General features: G+C 47.6%; 1 protein-coding gene across 2 annotated transcripts in view; it reads right to left on the bottom strand.

The window, feature by feature from the left end:
• The window catches only part of LOC142243230 (uncharacterized), a 255,092-nt gene that overhangs the window by 109,881 nt on the left and 128,976 nt on the right, over positions 1-16,235 (bottom strand). The window contains exon 18 of one of the 2 annotated variants that reach the window (XM_075314906.1): positions 4,144-4,182. The exons of the other annotated variant lie outside the window; for it this stretch is intronic. Coding sequence (XP_075171021.1) covers positions 4,144-4,182 — 39 coding nt within the window. The remainder of the gene's footprint in view (positions 1-4,143; positions 4,183-16,235) is intronic. 2 annotated transcript variants of the gene reach the window in all.

Raw genomic sequence — 16,235 nt, forward strand, 5'->3', positions numbered from 1 at the left:
CATAGCCTGATAGATGATGTGCTGTTTATCTGGGATGGAACAGTGTCTGAACTGCATGACCTCATGAATTCTCTTAATAAAAACGATTGAAATATCAAACTCACATATAAGTTTGGCTTTAAAATTGAATTTTTGGACATCATGATTGACACCTTATCTAATGGGAGATTATATACTATGGTTTACAGAAAAGAGACAGCAACCAATACTCTCTTGAACGCCAGTTCATCTCATCCTCAAAGTACTATCAAGGGCATCCCTATAGGACAATTTCTTAGGCTATGTTCACACTAGAAAAAAGATTTTTCTTAAGAAATTTCTTGAGTGAAGGATTGGCACACCTGCGTTAAAAAAACGCACCAATAACGCGGGTGCGTTTTTTTTAGGTTGGTCCCTGCATTTTTTAATGCCTTTACAGCAATAAAGCACGTTGAAAATGAAAAAAAAAAAAAAAAATAGATAATATAGATAGATAATAGAGAGATAGATAGATGATAGATAGCTAGAGTGATAGATAGATATAGATAGATAGCTAGATAATAGATAGAAAATAAATATTTAGGGGAATAGATAGATAGGTAGATGGATAATAGAGGGATAGATAGATAGATGATAGATAATATAGATAGATAATATAGAAAGATAGAGAATAGAGAGATAATAGAGGGATAGATATTCCAGCTTTATTTATGATGTTTGTGTCCCCAACCCCCACACACACTGCAGTTCTCGCGGCCGGTAACGTGTTCACATCAGTGGCCGTGAGAAATGTCCCGGAGTCACCTCTGCACCTCGCTCAGGGAGCCGCATTCAGCAATCGCTCACTGAACGAGGCTGCGTGGAGAACTGTCACATGCGGCTGGAGCAGGGCTGGAAGAGCCACGGGACATCAGTGTGGATTATGTCGGAGCTGTGTTCGGGAGGGGTTAATAAAGTGGTGACAGAGGGGGCTTTTTGTCTTTTATTCAAAATAAAAGATTTTTCGGTGTGTGTGAGTGTTTCTTTACCTTCACTTATACATCGGTGACGGCGTGTCAGACGCTGCCATTACTAATCTTGGACTTAGCAGCAGCTATTGGTTGCCGTTAACTCATTATTACCCCGATTGCCACCGCATCACGGCAACAGAAAGAGCTGGGACACTCCATAATGGATGCGACAGTCCCGGGGCAGCGCTGGCTGATATTCTTGGCTGCGGGAGGGGGGCATTAACCTGGCCCTCGCCCTCCCCAGCCTGAGAATACCGGGCCGCCGCTGTGTGCTTACCCGGCTGGACGGTAAAAATACAGTGGAGCACACGCTTTTTTTTTTTTTTTTAATATGTACGTTTGATTTATGTGTGTGTGCATTATATATGTATGTGTCTGTGTGTGAGATCACTACTTTCTGCCAACACTGAAAATGGAGGAACTTCCTCTTCCTGTTCTAGTGACATCACTTCCGTGCAAAACGCAGGGCAAGGATGTACACTATGTCCCGAAATCGCGGGAATAACGCAGGTATACCGCAGGAATAACGCACCTAACTTGCTACCTGCGTTATTCCCTGCGCTATTTCATGATTACATTACAGTCAATGGAGTGAAAGAACGCAGTTCGCTGCAGAAAAGTAGTGACATGCTCATTCTTTTTCTTAAGAAAATCTATTGAAAGAATGTCCTTAAGAAAAAAACGGAGTGTGCGCACAGCTATTTTTTTTTGCCATAGGTTTTGCCGGGAAATGTCTGCAGAAATGTTAGAAGAATTTCTCAAGAAATTTCTGCACCAAAAACGCACCAAAAACACGGGTAAAAAACGCAGTGTGTGACCATAGCCTTAGGGTTAAAAGAATCTGCTCTGATGAATCACAATTTTTACAACAATCACAGGATGTATCACATCGGCTATTAGAATGAGGATACAGCAAACTATGGATTAAAAGAGGATATCAAAGAGCCTTCAAAACATCCAAGAACCAACTATTATATAACTTGGCTACCAAAAAGAAAGAAAATTCTAATGATCAGGTATTTTATTACAGATCATCACAACCATTGGCAACCCATGGTCAACATCTTCAAAAAACATTGGAACATTCTCTAATCTGATTCTATTCTATGAAAAATCTTACCTATGACGCCTTCTATTTTGGCTAGAAGATCACCCAACTTGGGTGATAATCTGATACATAGTCACTTGCAAATGTTGGGCTTTTTTCCTTGTGGCCTGTGTAAGGCTTCTGCTAACACAATTAAAACTAAATAGTTTCCTAATCACAACGGATCTCGGATATTTGATATCCGTAAACACATCACATGTTCAACAAAAGGTACTATTTACCATGCCCAATGTCCATGTAATAAGGTTTACGTGGCTTTAACAACACTGGAATTAAAAATACGAGTATGTCAACATTGTCGTGATATTGTGAAAGCTAAAACCTGTGAAGATGAATCAACTTAAAACGATACCAAGACATTTAAAAAGGAGCATAACTGCAATGCCTATTTACTTAAATTCAGGGGGATTGATACAGTGGATTTGGGATTTAGGGGAGGAGATTTGGCTAAGGCATTAGCCTGTGTGAAGAGTAGATGGATTTTTAGTCTGGATACACAGATTCCTCAGGGACTAAATTAAACCATGGAATTTGGGGCCTTTTTGTAAGTTCTCGATACATAATTGTATGTTCTTAAGGGAGGGTATGGGGTATTTTTCATCAGTGTTTTGTTTTACTGTGATTTTAATTATATTTTCTTTATTTCGTTTAGAATAATCTTCGTCCCCATATTTTTGAGAATTACCATTGGAGAAAAATTGATATACAGCATAAACAAAAGGGAAAAAGATTTTTTTTTTTTCCGTAAAGAAGTTTTTTTGTTATTGTGAATTGATACTATAGTTATCTTTGGTTTGATAGCTAATTGGAGTTACCCTCACTTTTCTCTACATCACATCGTGGGTGGCTGTGTGTGTTGTTCCCACCATCTCTGCTTTGCGTGAGTTGGCGGAGGAGACACCCATGAACAGTCTACTGGGTTGCTATATCTGTACATTGGGAGGTCCTAATTACAGTACCTTAATGTTTTTAATTCATTATTAATTTTGATCTAGAATTAAATATATTGCACACACATTATTATTAATATACCCCTCATTTGGGGTCTTCTTACAACATTCACACTAATAAGCATCTCACATTTAAATATACTTTATTATTATAATATTACTAGTCTAAACCTTGTGGTTTAATTTTATCCATCACTTATTAGGATAATCATAATCCGTATACACAATATTCTCACAATATATTCAATACTTATCCAATTTTAAAATATACAATGGGGTGCTGTGTGTGATCACTCTATAGTAGGCTGCTCTAACATATGATACCACTGTATGTTGGTACTGCACGCTGTGTGTGCAATATATATATATATATATATATATATATATATATATACATATATACACACACACACACACACACACACACACACACACACATATATATATATATACACACACACACATACACATATACATACACTATGTCAATGTTTGTTTGCACTTTTATGTTATTTGAACTATAACATCTTAATATATGAGGCCCCCGTGAATTTAGCTATAAATTTCCATACTTCTCCATAAGTACATAATTAATATGGCGATCCTTTTATGATTAAAATCCACATCTATATTACTGTCCTTATGTGAACTCCTCTCACACGGCTGTGTGCATGTCAGAGTTCCGGACTGCGGCTACCCCTCGGTGGCTCTTTTTGACTTTTCGCTGTCTCCATTGTCATCTGACCAATGGAATGCAGTGTGCGTCTCACTGCCGCCGAGCATAAGTCACTTTTACATCTTGCAGTTCCGGTTCTCAGATGACGTGCCATTCAATACCGGTGAGTGGAATTTACTCCACAGAGCAGTACACTATAAAAAGACCACTGCCCTCTACCCTAACAAACGCCCCCGAAGAAGAGGCGAAACGTACGTTCGGGTAGAGGGACGTGGACGCCACGGTCAGTAATATTATTACCATTATCTTATGTCTTTATATGGCAGTGAATCTGAAAAACCCAATTTGCATAATTAGATCAGCAAGAATTTGGAAAGCATTCTTTACCTAAAGGAAAATGTAATCTAAATATCCACATACCTGGTTGATATTTCTCAGGAGGGTGGTTCTTCCCTGTTGCTTGAATTTAAAAAAAAAAACCCAAAAAATAAGCAAATAATTAGACACCAACACATAAGATTACAAGAAAAATCGAGTTGAAAGCCCTTTCTTACTTTTAGATTACATTCTATAATTTAACCTAAAAAGGGGTTATTTGCCATTTAAAAACATTTATGGCTTATCTTTGGTGTAGTCAACCAATGCTGATGACAATAAAGGGGCTGCAGGGCTCATGGAACCAAGTTGCACTACAGGGCACAGTAGCCCGGATGAATAAGTCAGTGGAACTATGTAAATAATAAAGGGGTTCCACCGTTTCAGGCTTTTATTGCACCTGACAACCATTCGTCTAGAAGTGCTGTCTTATAAAATTAACTATTTAACCCTTTCACGACCATGGACGGAAAGATCCGTCATGGTGCCCTGGGCCTTCAAGACCAAGGACGGATCTTTCCGTCATGGCGGAATCGCGGCACCGGAGCCTCCGGTGACTGCGATCGGTTAACACAAACCGCAGATTCAGGGAGGAGGGGACCTGTACCTGACCTCAGGAGGGGTGGTGCCTCCTCCCCGGACCTACGGAGGCTGTGATTGGCTGACGAACGCCGCTCAACCAAATCACAGCCACTGTAATGTTCCAGCCATTTAAAGTGACTGTAACATTGAAATCCAGCCATGGTCAGTGCAATGTAGCACTGGCCATTGGCTGGAGCTGGGTGACCTCACTGGATCACCCTCCCCCAGCTCCAGTAGCTCTGATTGGAGAGATCGGCCTTGTGACCTTTCTCTCCAATCACAGTGGACCTGTTGCCGGTGACCGCCCATATCAGCTTCACTTGTCGGTTCCTGCAGCACGCCAGCACAGTGAGTGTATACAGTGCAATGGCAGGGCGACAAGCTCCGGTCCCATGCTGTTATGTGACCGGAACATGGGACCCGGAAGTTGCCGCGCTGCCATTGCACTGTATGAAAGCGGCGAAAAGCCTCCCGATCTGCCACCACCCTCCATCTGCAACAGTGCCACCGCTCTCCCCGATCTGCTGCCCGGCCCCTCCCCCTCGTGATCGGTGCCCGCCCCCACTCCTCCGTTATGTGCTGCACGCTCCCTCTCCTCCGTTATGTGCTGCGCGCTCCCTCTCCTCCGTTATCTGCTGCGCGCTCCCTCTCCTCCGTTATGTGGTGCCCGGCCCCTCCCCTCGTGATCGGTGCCCGCCCCCTCTCCTCCGTTATGTGCTGCGCGCTCCCTCTCCTCCGTGATGTGCTGCTCGCCCCGCCCCCACCTCTCCCCACCTCTCACCCCTGTGATCGGCTACCCGCCCCCTCCCCTGTCACCCCCATGATGTGTGCTCCCTCCCGTCACCCTCACATTCACAGATGCTCCCTTTATATGCCGCCGCCCCCCCATCTGCCACTCCCCCCCATCTGCCACCACCCCCCCCATCTGCCACCCCCCCCCCCATCTGCCGCAGTTCTGATCCATCCTGTAAGTATTGTTCGTGGCTCTTTTCTAACTATCCCCAATCGCATCTCCCACTCCCTCCCCCCCCTCCTCCCCCACCTGCTTGCCGCCAAGTGCTGATCAGCTACGTGATTGGCTGATCAGGTACGTAATTGTTGCTCTAGTTTTTGCTTTTTTTGTGCACCCAAAATAAAAATAAAAAAAAACAAAAACAAAACTTGAACAATTAGGTACCTGATCAGCAATCGTCCTGCAGTCGTACTCTACTTTGGACAGGACTTCTTTTTACCATCCCACCTAGTCCCCCCCCTTTTTTGCAGAACATTTGTGCATGCGCTTTATTTTTTTTTCTATGCCATGGGGCTCTAGTTTCCAAAATGGGGTCAAATGTGGGGGAGCTTCACTGTTTCGGCACCTCAGGGGGTCTCCAAACACAACATGGAATACACTAATTATCCCAGACAATTTTGCGTTTGAAACGTCAAATGACGCTCCTTGCATTCTGAGCCCAGACTGTGCACCCAAACATTTGATTTCCACCACATATGAGGGGTCTGTGTACTCAGGAGAAATTGCACAATACATTTTATGGTGCAATTTTTACTGATACCCTTGTGAAAAAAAGCTACCTAGTTGAAGTAACAATTTTGTGGTAAAAAAAAATTTGTTTTATTTTCACGGCTCAAAGTGCTCAATAAACAACTAGATAAATTCCACGAGGTGTCTAGTTTCCAAAATGGGGTCACATGTGGGGGAGCTCCACTGTTTCGGCACCTGAGGGGCTCTCCAAACGCAACATGGTGCGGCTAACGATTCTAGCTAGTTTTCTGTTCAAAAAGTCAAATGACGCTCCTTCCCTTCCGAATCCTGCCGTGCGCCCAAACAGTGGTTTTTCGCCACATATGAGATATCTGCGTGCTCAGAAGAAATTGCCCAACAAATTTTGGGGGTTCATTTAATCCTGCTACCCTTGTGAATATACAATATTTGAGGCTAAATTAACATTTTTGTTGCAAAAAGTAAAATGTTCATTTTTTCCTTCCACATTGCTTAGTTACTATGAAGCACCTGAAGGGTTAATAACCTTCTTGAATGTGGTTTTGAGTAGCCTGAGGGGTGCCGTTCTTGGAATGGTGTCCCTTCTGAGTGTTTTGTGTCATGTAGACCTTTCAAAATCGCTTCAAATGTGATGTTGTCCCTAAAAAAAGTGGCTTTGTAAATTTTGTTGTAAAAATGAGAAATTGCTCAAACTTTGAACCCCTCTAACTTCCTTAAATTTACTTTTTTTTCCCCCAAAATTGTTCTGATGTAAAGTAGACATGTGGGAAATGTTATTTATTAATTATTTTGTGTCATATGTCTCGTTGGTTTTAGAGCATAAAAATTAAAAGTTTAAAAATTACAAAATATTCAAAATTTTCGCGAAATTTCCGTTCTTTTCACAAAGAAACGCAAAAAATATCGGCCTAAATTTACCACTAACATGAAGCCCAATATGACACGAGAAAACAATCTCAGAATCACCGGGATCCGTTTAAGCGTTCCAGAGTTATAACCTCATAAAGTGACACTGGTCAAAATTGAACAAAAATTTCCTGGTCTTTAGGGTCAAAATAGGCTTGGGGCTGAAGGGGTTAAAAAAAAACAACAAAAAAAACCCTGAAGGAAGCCTACATGACCTTTTTAAGTAATGGAATTTGGCAGGATCCTTAAGGAACTACTGTGAAAAAATATCTAATTGTATCAGTAACAAAATCTGTACAAAATGAGCTAGATGAAAAAAAAAAAATTTGTATGCATCGGCAGCTGTGATGAATAGGTCTGTGACATTTGATGAGTATTAAGCTGGGTTCACACTAAGCGACAGCAACGTCGCTGTTACGTCACCATTTTCGGTCACGTAACAGCGACCTTGTAAGTCGCTGTTATGATCGCTGATTAGCTGTCAAACACAGCAGAAGCAGCGATCATAACGTCGCTGTGCTACATGTGCAGAGAGCAGGGAGCCGCGCTTAGCGCTGGCTCCTTGCTCTCCTAGGTACAGTACACATCGGGTTAATTAACCCGATGTGTGCTGCAGCTACATGTCACAGTGCAGAGAGCAGGGAGCCGCGCGCACTGCTTAGCGCTGGCTCCTTGCTCTCCTTGCTACAGTATACATCGGGTTAATTACCTGATGTGTACTGCAGCCACATGTGCACAGAGCAGGGAGCCGGCACTGGCAGCAAGAGCGGAGGCTGGTAACGAAGGTAAATATCGGGTAACCAGGGAAAGGTCTTCCCTTGGTTACCCGATGTTTACGCTGGTTACAGCTTACCGCAGCTGCCAGACACCGGCTCCTGCTCCCTGCTCGCTTCATTTCGTCGCTCTCTCGCTGTCACACACAGCGATGCGTGTGTCACAGCGGGAGAGTGACGACCAAAAAATGAAGCTGGACATTCAGCAACGACCGGCGACCTCACAGCAGGGGCCAGGTCGTTGCTGGATGTCACACACAGCGACAGCGACGGGACGTCGCTGCAACGTCACAGAAAATGGTGACGTAGCAGCGACGTCGTTGTCGCTGTGTGTGACACCAGCTTTAGTGAAACTCAAATCTTTGTCCACCAAAATATGGCCACTATATACTGATAACACACTGTAGGGGTCGTAAGCTAAAAAAGAGAATTTTGTTTACTTACCGTAAATTCTTTTTCTTATAGTTCCGTAATGGGAGACCCAGAACATGGGTGTATAGCTTCTGCCTCCGGAGGACACAAAGTACTACACTAAAAAGTGTAGCTCCTCCCTCCGAGCATATACACCCCCTGGATAACCAAATATAGCCAGTTTAGTGCAAAAGCTGAAGGAGAATAGCGACCCACAAGTAGAGAAAGAGCAAAAACCGGAACAACCGGAGCCTCTGTCTACAACAACAGCCGGTGATAACACGCGGAACAAGAAACTGCCAACAGGCAACAGGGAGGGTGCTGGGTCTCCCATTACGGAACTATAAGAAAAAGAATGTACGGTAAGTAAACAAAATTCTCTTTTTCTTCATCGTTCCTATGGGAGACCCAGACCATGGGACGTCTCAAAGCAGTCCATGGGTGGGAAATAAACAGAAAACTGAGAAGTAGGCGAAACCTAATTTCACAAATGGGCGACAGCCGCCTGAAGGATGCGTCTGCCCAAGCTCGCATCTGCCGAAGCATGAGCATGCACTTGGTAGTGCTTCGAAAAGGTGTGCAGACTAGACCAAGTGGCAGCCTGACAGACCTGCTGAGCCGTAGCCTGGTGCCTGAAAGCCCAAGAGGCACCGACAGCTCTGGTCGAGTGTGCCTTGATCCCCGGCGGGGGAGGCACTTGAGTACACTGGTAGGCATCAGAAATGGCCGACCTAATCCAACAAGCCAGGGTTGGTTTACAAGCAGAGAGGCCCTTACGCCGACCTGTGGTCAGCACAAAAAGAGAGGTGCACCGCCTAAAAACAGCGGTGCGTGACACATAGATCCGGAGCGCCCGCACCAGATCTAAAGTATGCAACGCTTTTTCAAAGTGATGAACAGGAGCTGGACAAAAGGAAGGCAATGAAATGTCCTGGTTAAGGTGGAAAGGAGATACCACCTTAGGGAGAAAGTCCGGAGTTGGACGGAGAACCACCTTATCTTGATGAAAAACCAAAAAAGGTGACTCCGAAGAGAGCGCAGCTAAATCAGAGACTCTCCTGAGGGAAGTTATGGCCACTAGAAAGACGACTTTCTGTGAAAGACGAAACAAAGAAACCTTCCTAAGAGGCTCAAAGGGGGGTTTCTGCAAGGCCGTGAGGACCAGATTAAGGTCCCAGGGATCCAAAGGCCGCCGGTAAGGCGGAATGATGTGAGATGCGCCCTGCATAAAGGTGCGCACCTGAGCCAGCCGGGCGATACGCCGCTGGAACAACACTGACAGAGCCGAGACCTGTCCCTTGAGGGAATTGAGGGATAGTCCTAGCTGCAGACCGGACTGTAGAAAGGACAGGATGGTCTGCAAGAAAAAAGGCCAAGGGGCATGGCCGGAAGAACGACACCAGGACAGGAAAATTTTCCAAGTCCTGTGATAAATTTTGGCCGAGGAAGACTTCCGAGCCCGAGTCATAGCGGAGATGACTTCAGGGGGAATGCCAGAAGTCGTCAAGATCCAGGACTCAAGAGCCACGCCGTCAATCTGAGAGCCGCAGAATTCTGGCGGAAAAACGGACCTTGTGAGAGAAGGTCTGGGCGGTCCGGGAGATGCCACGGCACCTCTACGGATAGATGGAGCAGGTCTGGGTACCAAGCTCTCCTGGGCCAGTCTGGAGCAATGAGGATGACCCGACGGCCCTCCATTCTGATCTTGCGCAGGACTCTGGGCAAGAGAGCTAGAGGGGGAAACACGTAAGACAGACGAAACTGGGACCAATCCTGAACCAGCGCGTCCGCTGCAAAGGCCTGAGGATCGTGGGAGCGAGCCACGTAAACCGGGACCTTGTTGTTGTGCCGGGATGCCATTAGATCCACTTCCGGAGTGCCCCACTTGCGGCAGATTGACCGAAACACTGTCGGATGCAGGGACCACTCGCCGCTGTCCACGGTTTGACGGCTGAGATAATCTGCCTCCCAGTTTTCTACGCCTGGGATGTGGACTGAGGATATGGTGGACTTGGAGTCCTCCGTCCACTGAAGGATGCGTTGAACCTCCAACATTGCCAGGTGGCTGCGAGTCCCGCCCTGGTGATTGATGTAGGCAACCGCTGTCGCGTTGTCTGACTGAACTCGAATGTGCTTGCCCGCCAACAGGTGGTGAAAGGCTACGAGAGCTAGGAGCACAGCTCTGATTTCCAGCACATTGATCGAGACGGCTGATTCGGACGGAGTCCAAGTGCCCTGTGCTCGGTGGTGGAGATATACTGCTCCCCAGCCGGATAGACTGGCATCCGTGGTGAGGATAACCCAGGACGGGGCCAGGAAGGAGCGTCCCTGAGACAGAGAGAGGAGCCGAAGCCACCACTGAAGAGTGCCCCTGGTCTGTGGCGACAGAGCCACCAACCTGTGCAAGGAAGAAGTCCGCTTGTCCCAACAGCGGAGAATGTCCAGCTGCAGAGGACGCAGATGGAACTGGGCAAAAGGAACCGCTTCCATTGACGCCACCATCTGACCCAGCACCTGCATTAGGTGCCTGATGGAATGACGGCGGGGCCTCAGCAGAGAGCGCACCGCCAGATGGAGGGACTGCTGTTTGACTAAGGGCAGCTTGACAAGCGCCGGCAGAGTCTCGAATTGCATCCCTAGGTACGTGAGTTTCTGGGTCGGAGTCAGAGTGGACTTGGGCAGATTGACAAGCCACCCGAATTGAACAAGAGTGGCGAGAGTGAGCGAGACACTCCTCTGACAGTCTGCACTGGATGAAGCCTTGACTAGAAGGTCGTCCAGGTAAGGAATCACTGCCAACCCCTGGAGGTGCAGAACCGCAACCACTGCTGCCATGACCTTGGTGAATACTCGAGGGGCCGTGGCTAACCCGAAGGGGAGAGCCACGAATTGGAAATGTTCCTCTCCGATTGCAAAACGTAGCCAACGCTGGTGTGAGACTGCAATTGGCACATGCAGATAGGCATCTCTGATGTCGATGGATTCCAGGAAATCTCCTTGGGTCATTGAGGCAATGACTGATCGCAGAGACTCCATGCGAAAATGCCGCACCTGAACATGCTTGTTGAGAAGCTTGAGATCCAGGATGGGCCGGAAGGAACCGTCCTTTTTGGGGACTAGGAAGAGATTTGAGTAGAAACCTCTGAACCGTTCCCGGGCGGGAACCGGTACAATTACTCCGTTGGCCTGCAAGGATGCCACGGCCTGAGAGAAGGCGGCGGCCTTGGAGCAGGGGGGAGTTGACAGAAAAAATCTGTTTGGCGGGCTGGAAGAGAATTCTATCCTGTAGCCGTGGGAGATGATATCCCGCACCCACTGATCGGAGACGTGTTGAGACCACACGTCGCCAAAGTGGGAGAGCCTGCCACCGACCAAGGACGCTGCTGGCTCGGCCAGATAGTCAAGAGGAGGCTGCCTTGGTGGCCGCAGCTCCTGCGGACTTCTGAGGACGCGGCTTCGTGCGCCAGTTGGGCTTCTGGTCCTTGGCTGAGTTAGTGGACGAGGCCGAGGGCTTAGAGGACGACCAGTTAGAGGAACGAAAGGAACGAAACCTCGACTGGTTCCTGCCCCGGACAGGTTTCCTGGTTTTAGTCTGTGGCAAGGAAGTACTCTTCCCGCCAGTAGCTTCCTTAATAATCTCATCCAGTTGTTCACCGAACAGCCTGGACCCAGCAAATGGGAGCCCAGCCAGGTACTTCTTTGAAGAAGCGTCTGCCTTCCACTCTCGAAGCCACAAGATCCTGCGGATAGCGAGGGAATTAGCCGAAGCCACCGCAGTGCGGTGAGAAGCCTCCAGCATGGCAGACATGGCGTAGGATGAAAAGGCTGAAGCCTGGGAAGTTAAGGCAACCATTTCAGGCATAGAGTCCCTAGTGAGGGAATGCATCTCCTCCAGAGAAGCAGAGATGGCCTTGAGAGCCCACACTGCTGCAAAAGATGGGGAGAACGAGGGCCCCTGCCGCCTCATATACAGATTTGGCCAGAAGGTCAACCTGGCGGTCAGTGGGATCCTTAAGTGAGGTGCCATCAGCCACTGATACAACTGTCTGGGCTGAGAGTCTAGACACCGGAGGGTCTACCTTAGGTGAGTGAGCCCACTCCTTGACCACCTCTGGTGGAAAAGGAAAACGGTCATCAGAACCACGCTTTGGGAAGCGTTTGTCAGGGCAGGCCCTGGGCTTTGTCACAGTGGCCTGAAAACTGGAGTGGTTAAAGAACACACTCCTTGTTCTCTTAGGCAAGGTAAACTGGTGCTTTTCTGCCAGAGAGGGTTGCTCCTCTGATACTGGCGGATTGAGGTCCAGTACAGAATTAATGGATGCAATCAAAACACTAACATCTGCGTCACCCTCGGTCAGATCAATGGGGCACATGGAGGTAGCGTCCGAGCCCCTAGAAAAGATATCCTCCTCGTCCTGCGAGTCAGCTCGTGAATCAGAGCCGCGGGACGAGGAAGGAGAGGGGACCCTGCGTCTCCTTTTAGGAGGACGGGGTCTAGGAGCAGATGAAGAATCCTCTGTGAGCTCTGCAGAGCGAGCCGTAGCAGCAGAGGCGCCCTGAGAAGGGGGCTGATGCATGCTCAGCAGAGTCCGGGACAACTCTCCCATGGAGTCGGCAAAGGACTGGGAGATAGACTTAGAGAAGGATTCCACCCAAGCCGGCGGTTAAGCCACCGGGGCCGGAGCAGCCGGAGGGACCACTGGGGAGACTCCAGGCTGAGGCACCACCATGTTAGAGCAGGCATCACAATGTGGATATGTGCTCGGTTCAGGCAGTACGAGCTTACATGCAGTGCATATTGAGTACAGCCTTGCTCCTAGTGTGAGACATGCTGCTGAAGTGGGGGCTCTGAGCCAGAATGACCCCCAGAGAGTGTATAAGAGGTCCACAACCGGAGGTTGTGGCTTACCAGACCGTTTGTGTGCCCTCCGGATCCCACAGCTCGGACCCCCAGACAGATTAGCAGAGATGCTGCAGCCAGCGCCGATCAGTGTGAGAACGCTGATAAAATGGCGCCGGAGCGAGGAGAGGGGGCGGGGCTTAGTGAAAGAGCGGGATCCGGAGGGCTAAGGAGATATACAGGGGAGGGAAACATCTCCTCAGAGAGGAGTGTCCTCCCCTGTGCCGAATGGCCGGTGGGCGGAGCCGCACTGTCCCTCTGCATGACTGACATGCAGGGGCAGTGAAAACGAAACTAGGCCTCAGGCGAAGCCGGGGCCTAAATTTTACAATGCGGCCGGCGCGCAGGCACCCTCGGCGCGGTTCTCAGGTGAAAACCAGAGAACCGGCCGGAAATGTTACAAAGGGTAAATAACACACTCTCCCCAACAATAAAGTGCAAGGGACCCCCTGACAATAACGTCTCAAATACTTAGCCTGTGAGACGCAGGGCCAAGTCCCTGAGGGATGAGTGCTCCGTCCGGCAGGATCCTGAAAGGGCTGTGGATGGAGACCGGTCTCCTGCAAGGCAGTCAGAACCGTGCTGGCTCCCACTTCAAGCCAGAGCCCGAGGGATGGTGAAGGAGCGCGGCATGTAAGGCTCCAGCCCTGAAATCAACCTTAACACCACCGCCGACACAGTGGGGTGAGAAGGGACATGCCGGGGGTCCAGCTTGGACCCGCTTTTCTTCAAACTCTTTAAAATCAAAAATCAGATGAGAATGCATGTGTGGATGTGTGCCTCCTGAACACAAAGCATTGAACTGGCTATATTTGGTTATCCAGGGGGTGTATATGCTCGGAGGGAGGAGCTACACTTTTTAGTGTAGTACTTTGTGTGTCCTCCGGAGGCAGAAGCTATACACCCATGGTCTGGGTCTCCCATAGGAACGATGAAGAAAACTAACTTGGTGCAGAGGAAACAAACTGCTCTGCAAAAGGACTCGTGGTTAGCAAGGTTCTCTGATCCCATAAATGTGTGAATGCAAGTTTATGCCAACTAGAAGAGCTTCAAAATACTAAAGTTTCAGGAGTTATTCCATTACAGGTAGTCCTCGACTCACGACGTTGATCCGTTCTTACGCGTCGTCGTAAACCGAATTTCAATGTAAGTCGAACCATACAAGCCAATGGATACCAATACCATCAATAAACACAAATACATTAAAATATTGGGCAGTCCAGTACGTTTAATAATGAAATACTGTACTGTAACAGTAATAAACAGTGCACTGTAATAAACAAAGAATTCCAAAGAGAAAACATGCTTATTGGGAGGAAGCTGCAGAAGGTGCTGGAGACACTGGGGCCGGTGAGTCAAGAGGGGCAGCTGAGGTAGAGGGTACAGGTACAGGATCTTTTGCAGAATCTGTTGCAGGCCTCTCTACCTTCTTGAAGTACTGCTGCAGGTTAGTTTAGAAGGAGACCATCATCTTCTCCTCCAAGATCTCCTTGTAACACCTAATGGAATCCATGACTCCTCTGACAATCCTAGTGTACCTCTCCATGATGGGATCCTCAGCCTCAAACCTTGACAACCCTTCCTCTATCAGGGCAAAACCTCCTGCCAAGCCCTGCCTTGTAAATCTCTTGGGTTCTGTGGTTCGTATGTCTTACTCTTCCTCTATCATCTGCTTCTCCAGTTGAATAAGGTCCTTAGCAGATAACTCTTCTCCATGAGATGCCAGTAGCTCTGTGACATCATCCTCCTCCACCTCCAGATTCATTATCCTACTCATATCAACAACTTCCTTTATGACACTAGTCCTTGATTCTTGGACCTCTGTGACATCATTCACAAACTGGGGACACAGTTTTTTCCACACATCATTCATACTGGTCTGCTTAACCTTATCCCAGGAATAAGCAATGTTATTCACAGCATCAAGGATATTGTATGTTTTCCAAAAGTCCTTTAGAGTCAAGTCCTTATTTTTTTCAGTTGCTGTTAAAGCATTACCAATGACCCTTCGGAGGTAGAAAGCCTTGAATGTAGCAATGACTCCTTGGTCCATAGGCTGTATTAGGGCAGTGGTATTTGGTGGAGGGTAAACCACCTTGACATTAGGGTTAAAGCCATCCAGATGGGCAGGGTGTCCAGGGGCATTGTCCAGAATTAGCAACACCTTAAAGGGGATATCCTTGGAGGTACAATACCTCTCCACGCCTGGCACAAAATGGTTGGTGAACAAGTCATCAAACACTGCAAGTGTCACCCATGCCTTCCTATTAGACTTCCAGATGACTGGTAGTTGACCCTTTGAAATGCCTTTGAGTGCCCTTGGATTCTCAGCCTGATACACCAGCATGGGCTTCAGTTTGTAGTCGCCAGCAGCATTGCCCCCAAGAAGCAAAGTCAGTCTCTCCTTGCCGACTTTATGACCTGGTGCTGACTTCTCCTCCTTGGCGATGTAAGTACGGTTAGGCAAACGTTTCCAAAACAAGCCTGTCTCATCCACATTGAACACTTGTTGGGCACAGTAACCACCCTCTTCAATTATCTCAGCCAATGCTTTAGGAAACTCAGTTGCTGCTTTCTCATCAGCACTAGCAGCCTCACCTTGCACTTTAATGTTATGGAAAATGGCACGATCCTTAAACCTCAAACCAACCCCTACTCGCCACGAATTCTTCATTTTCACTTCTTTCCCCCTTTTGTCTTTTCAACGTCTCAAACAGTCGCCTAGCCATCTCCTGAATAACCATAAGGCTTTGTTATCACTGTCGCTTTCATAGGAGCAGATCCTTTCACATGTTCAAGGATACGATCTTTATCCTTGATAATCGTAGCGACAGTCGAACGACTAAAGCTGGTGTCACACATAACGACGACGACGACAACGACGTCGCTGCTACGTCACCATTTTCTGTGACGTTGCAGCGACGTCCCGTCGCTGTCGCTGTGTGTGACATCCAGCAACGACCTGGCCCCTGCTGTGAGGTCGCCGGTCGTTGCTGAATGTCCAGCTTCATTTTTTGGTCGTCACTCTCCCGCTGTGACACACACATCGCTGTGTGTGACAGCG

The sequence above is a fragment of the Anomaloglossus baeobatrachus genome, chromosome 6 (genome assembly GCF_048569485.1).
Source record: "Anomaloglossus baeobatrachus isolate aAnoBae1 chromosome 6, aAnoBae1.hap1, whole genome shotgun sequence".
Lineage (NCBI taxonomy): Eukaryota > Metazoa > Chordata > Amphibia > Anura > Aromobatidae > Anomaloglossus > Anomaloglossus baeobatrachus.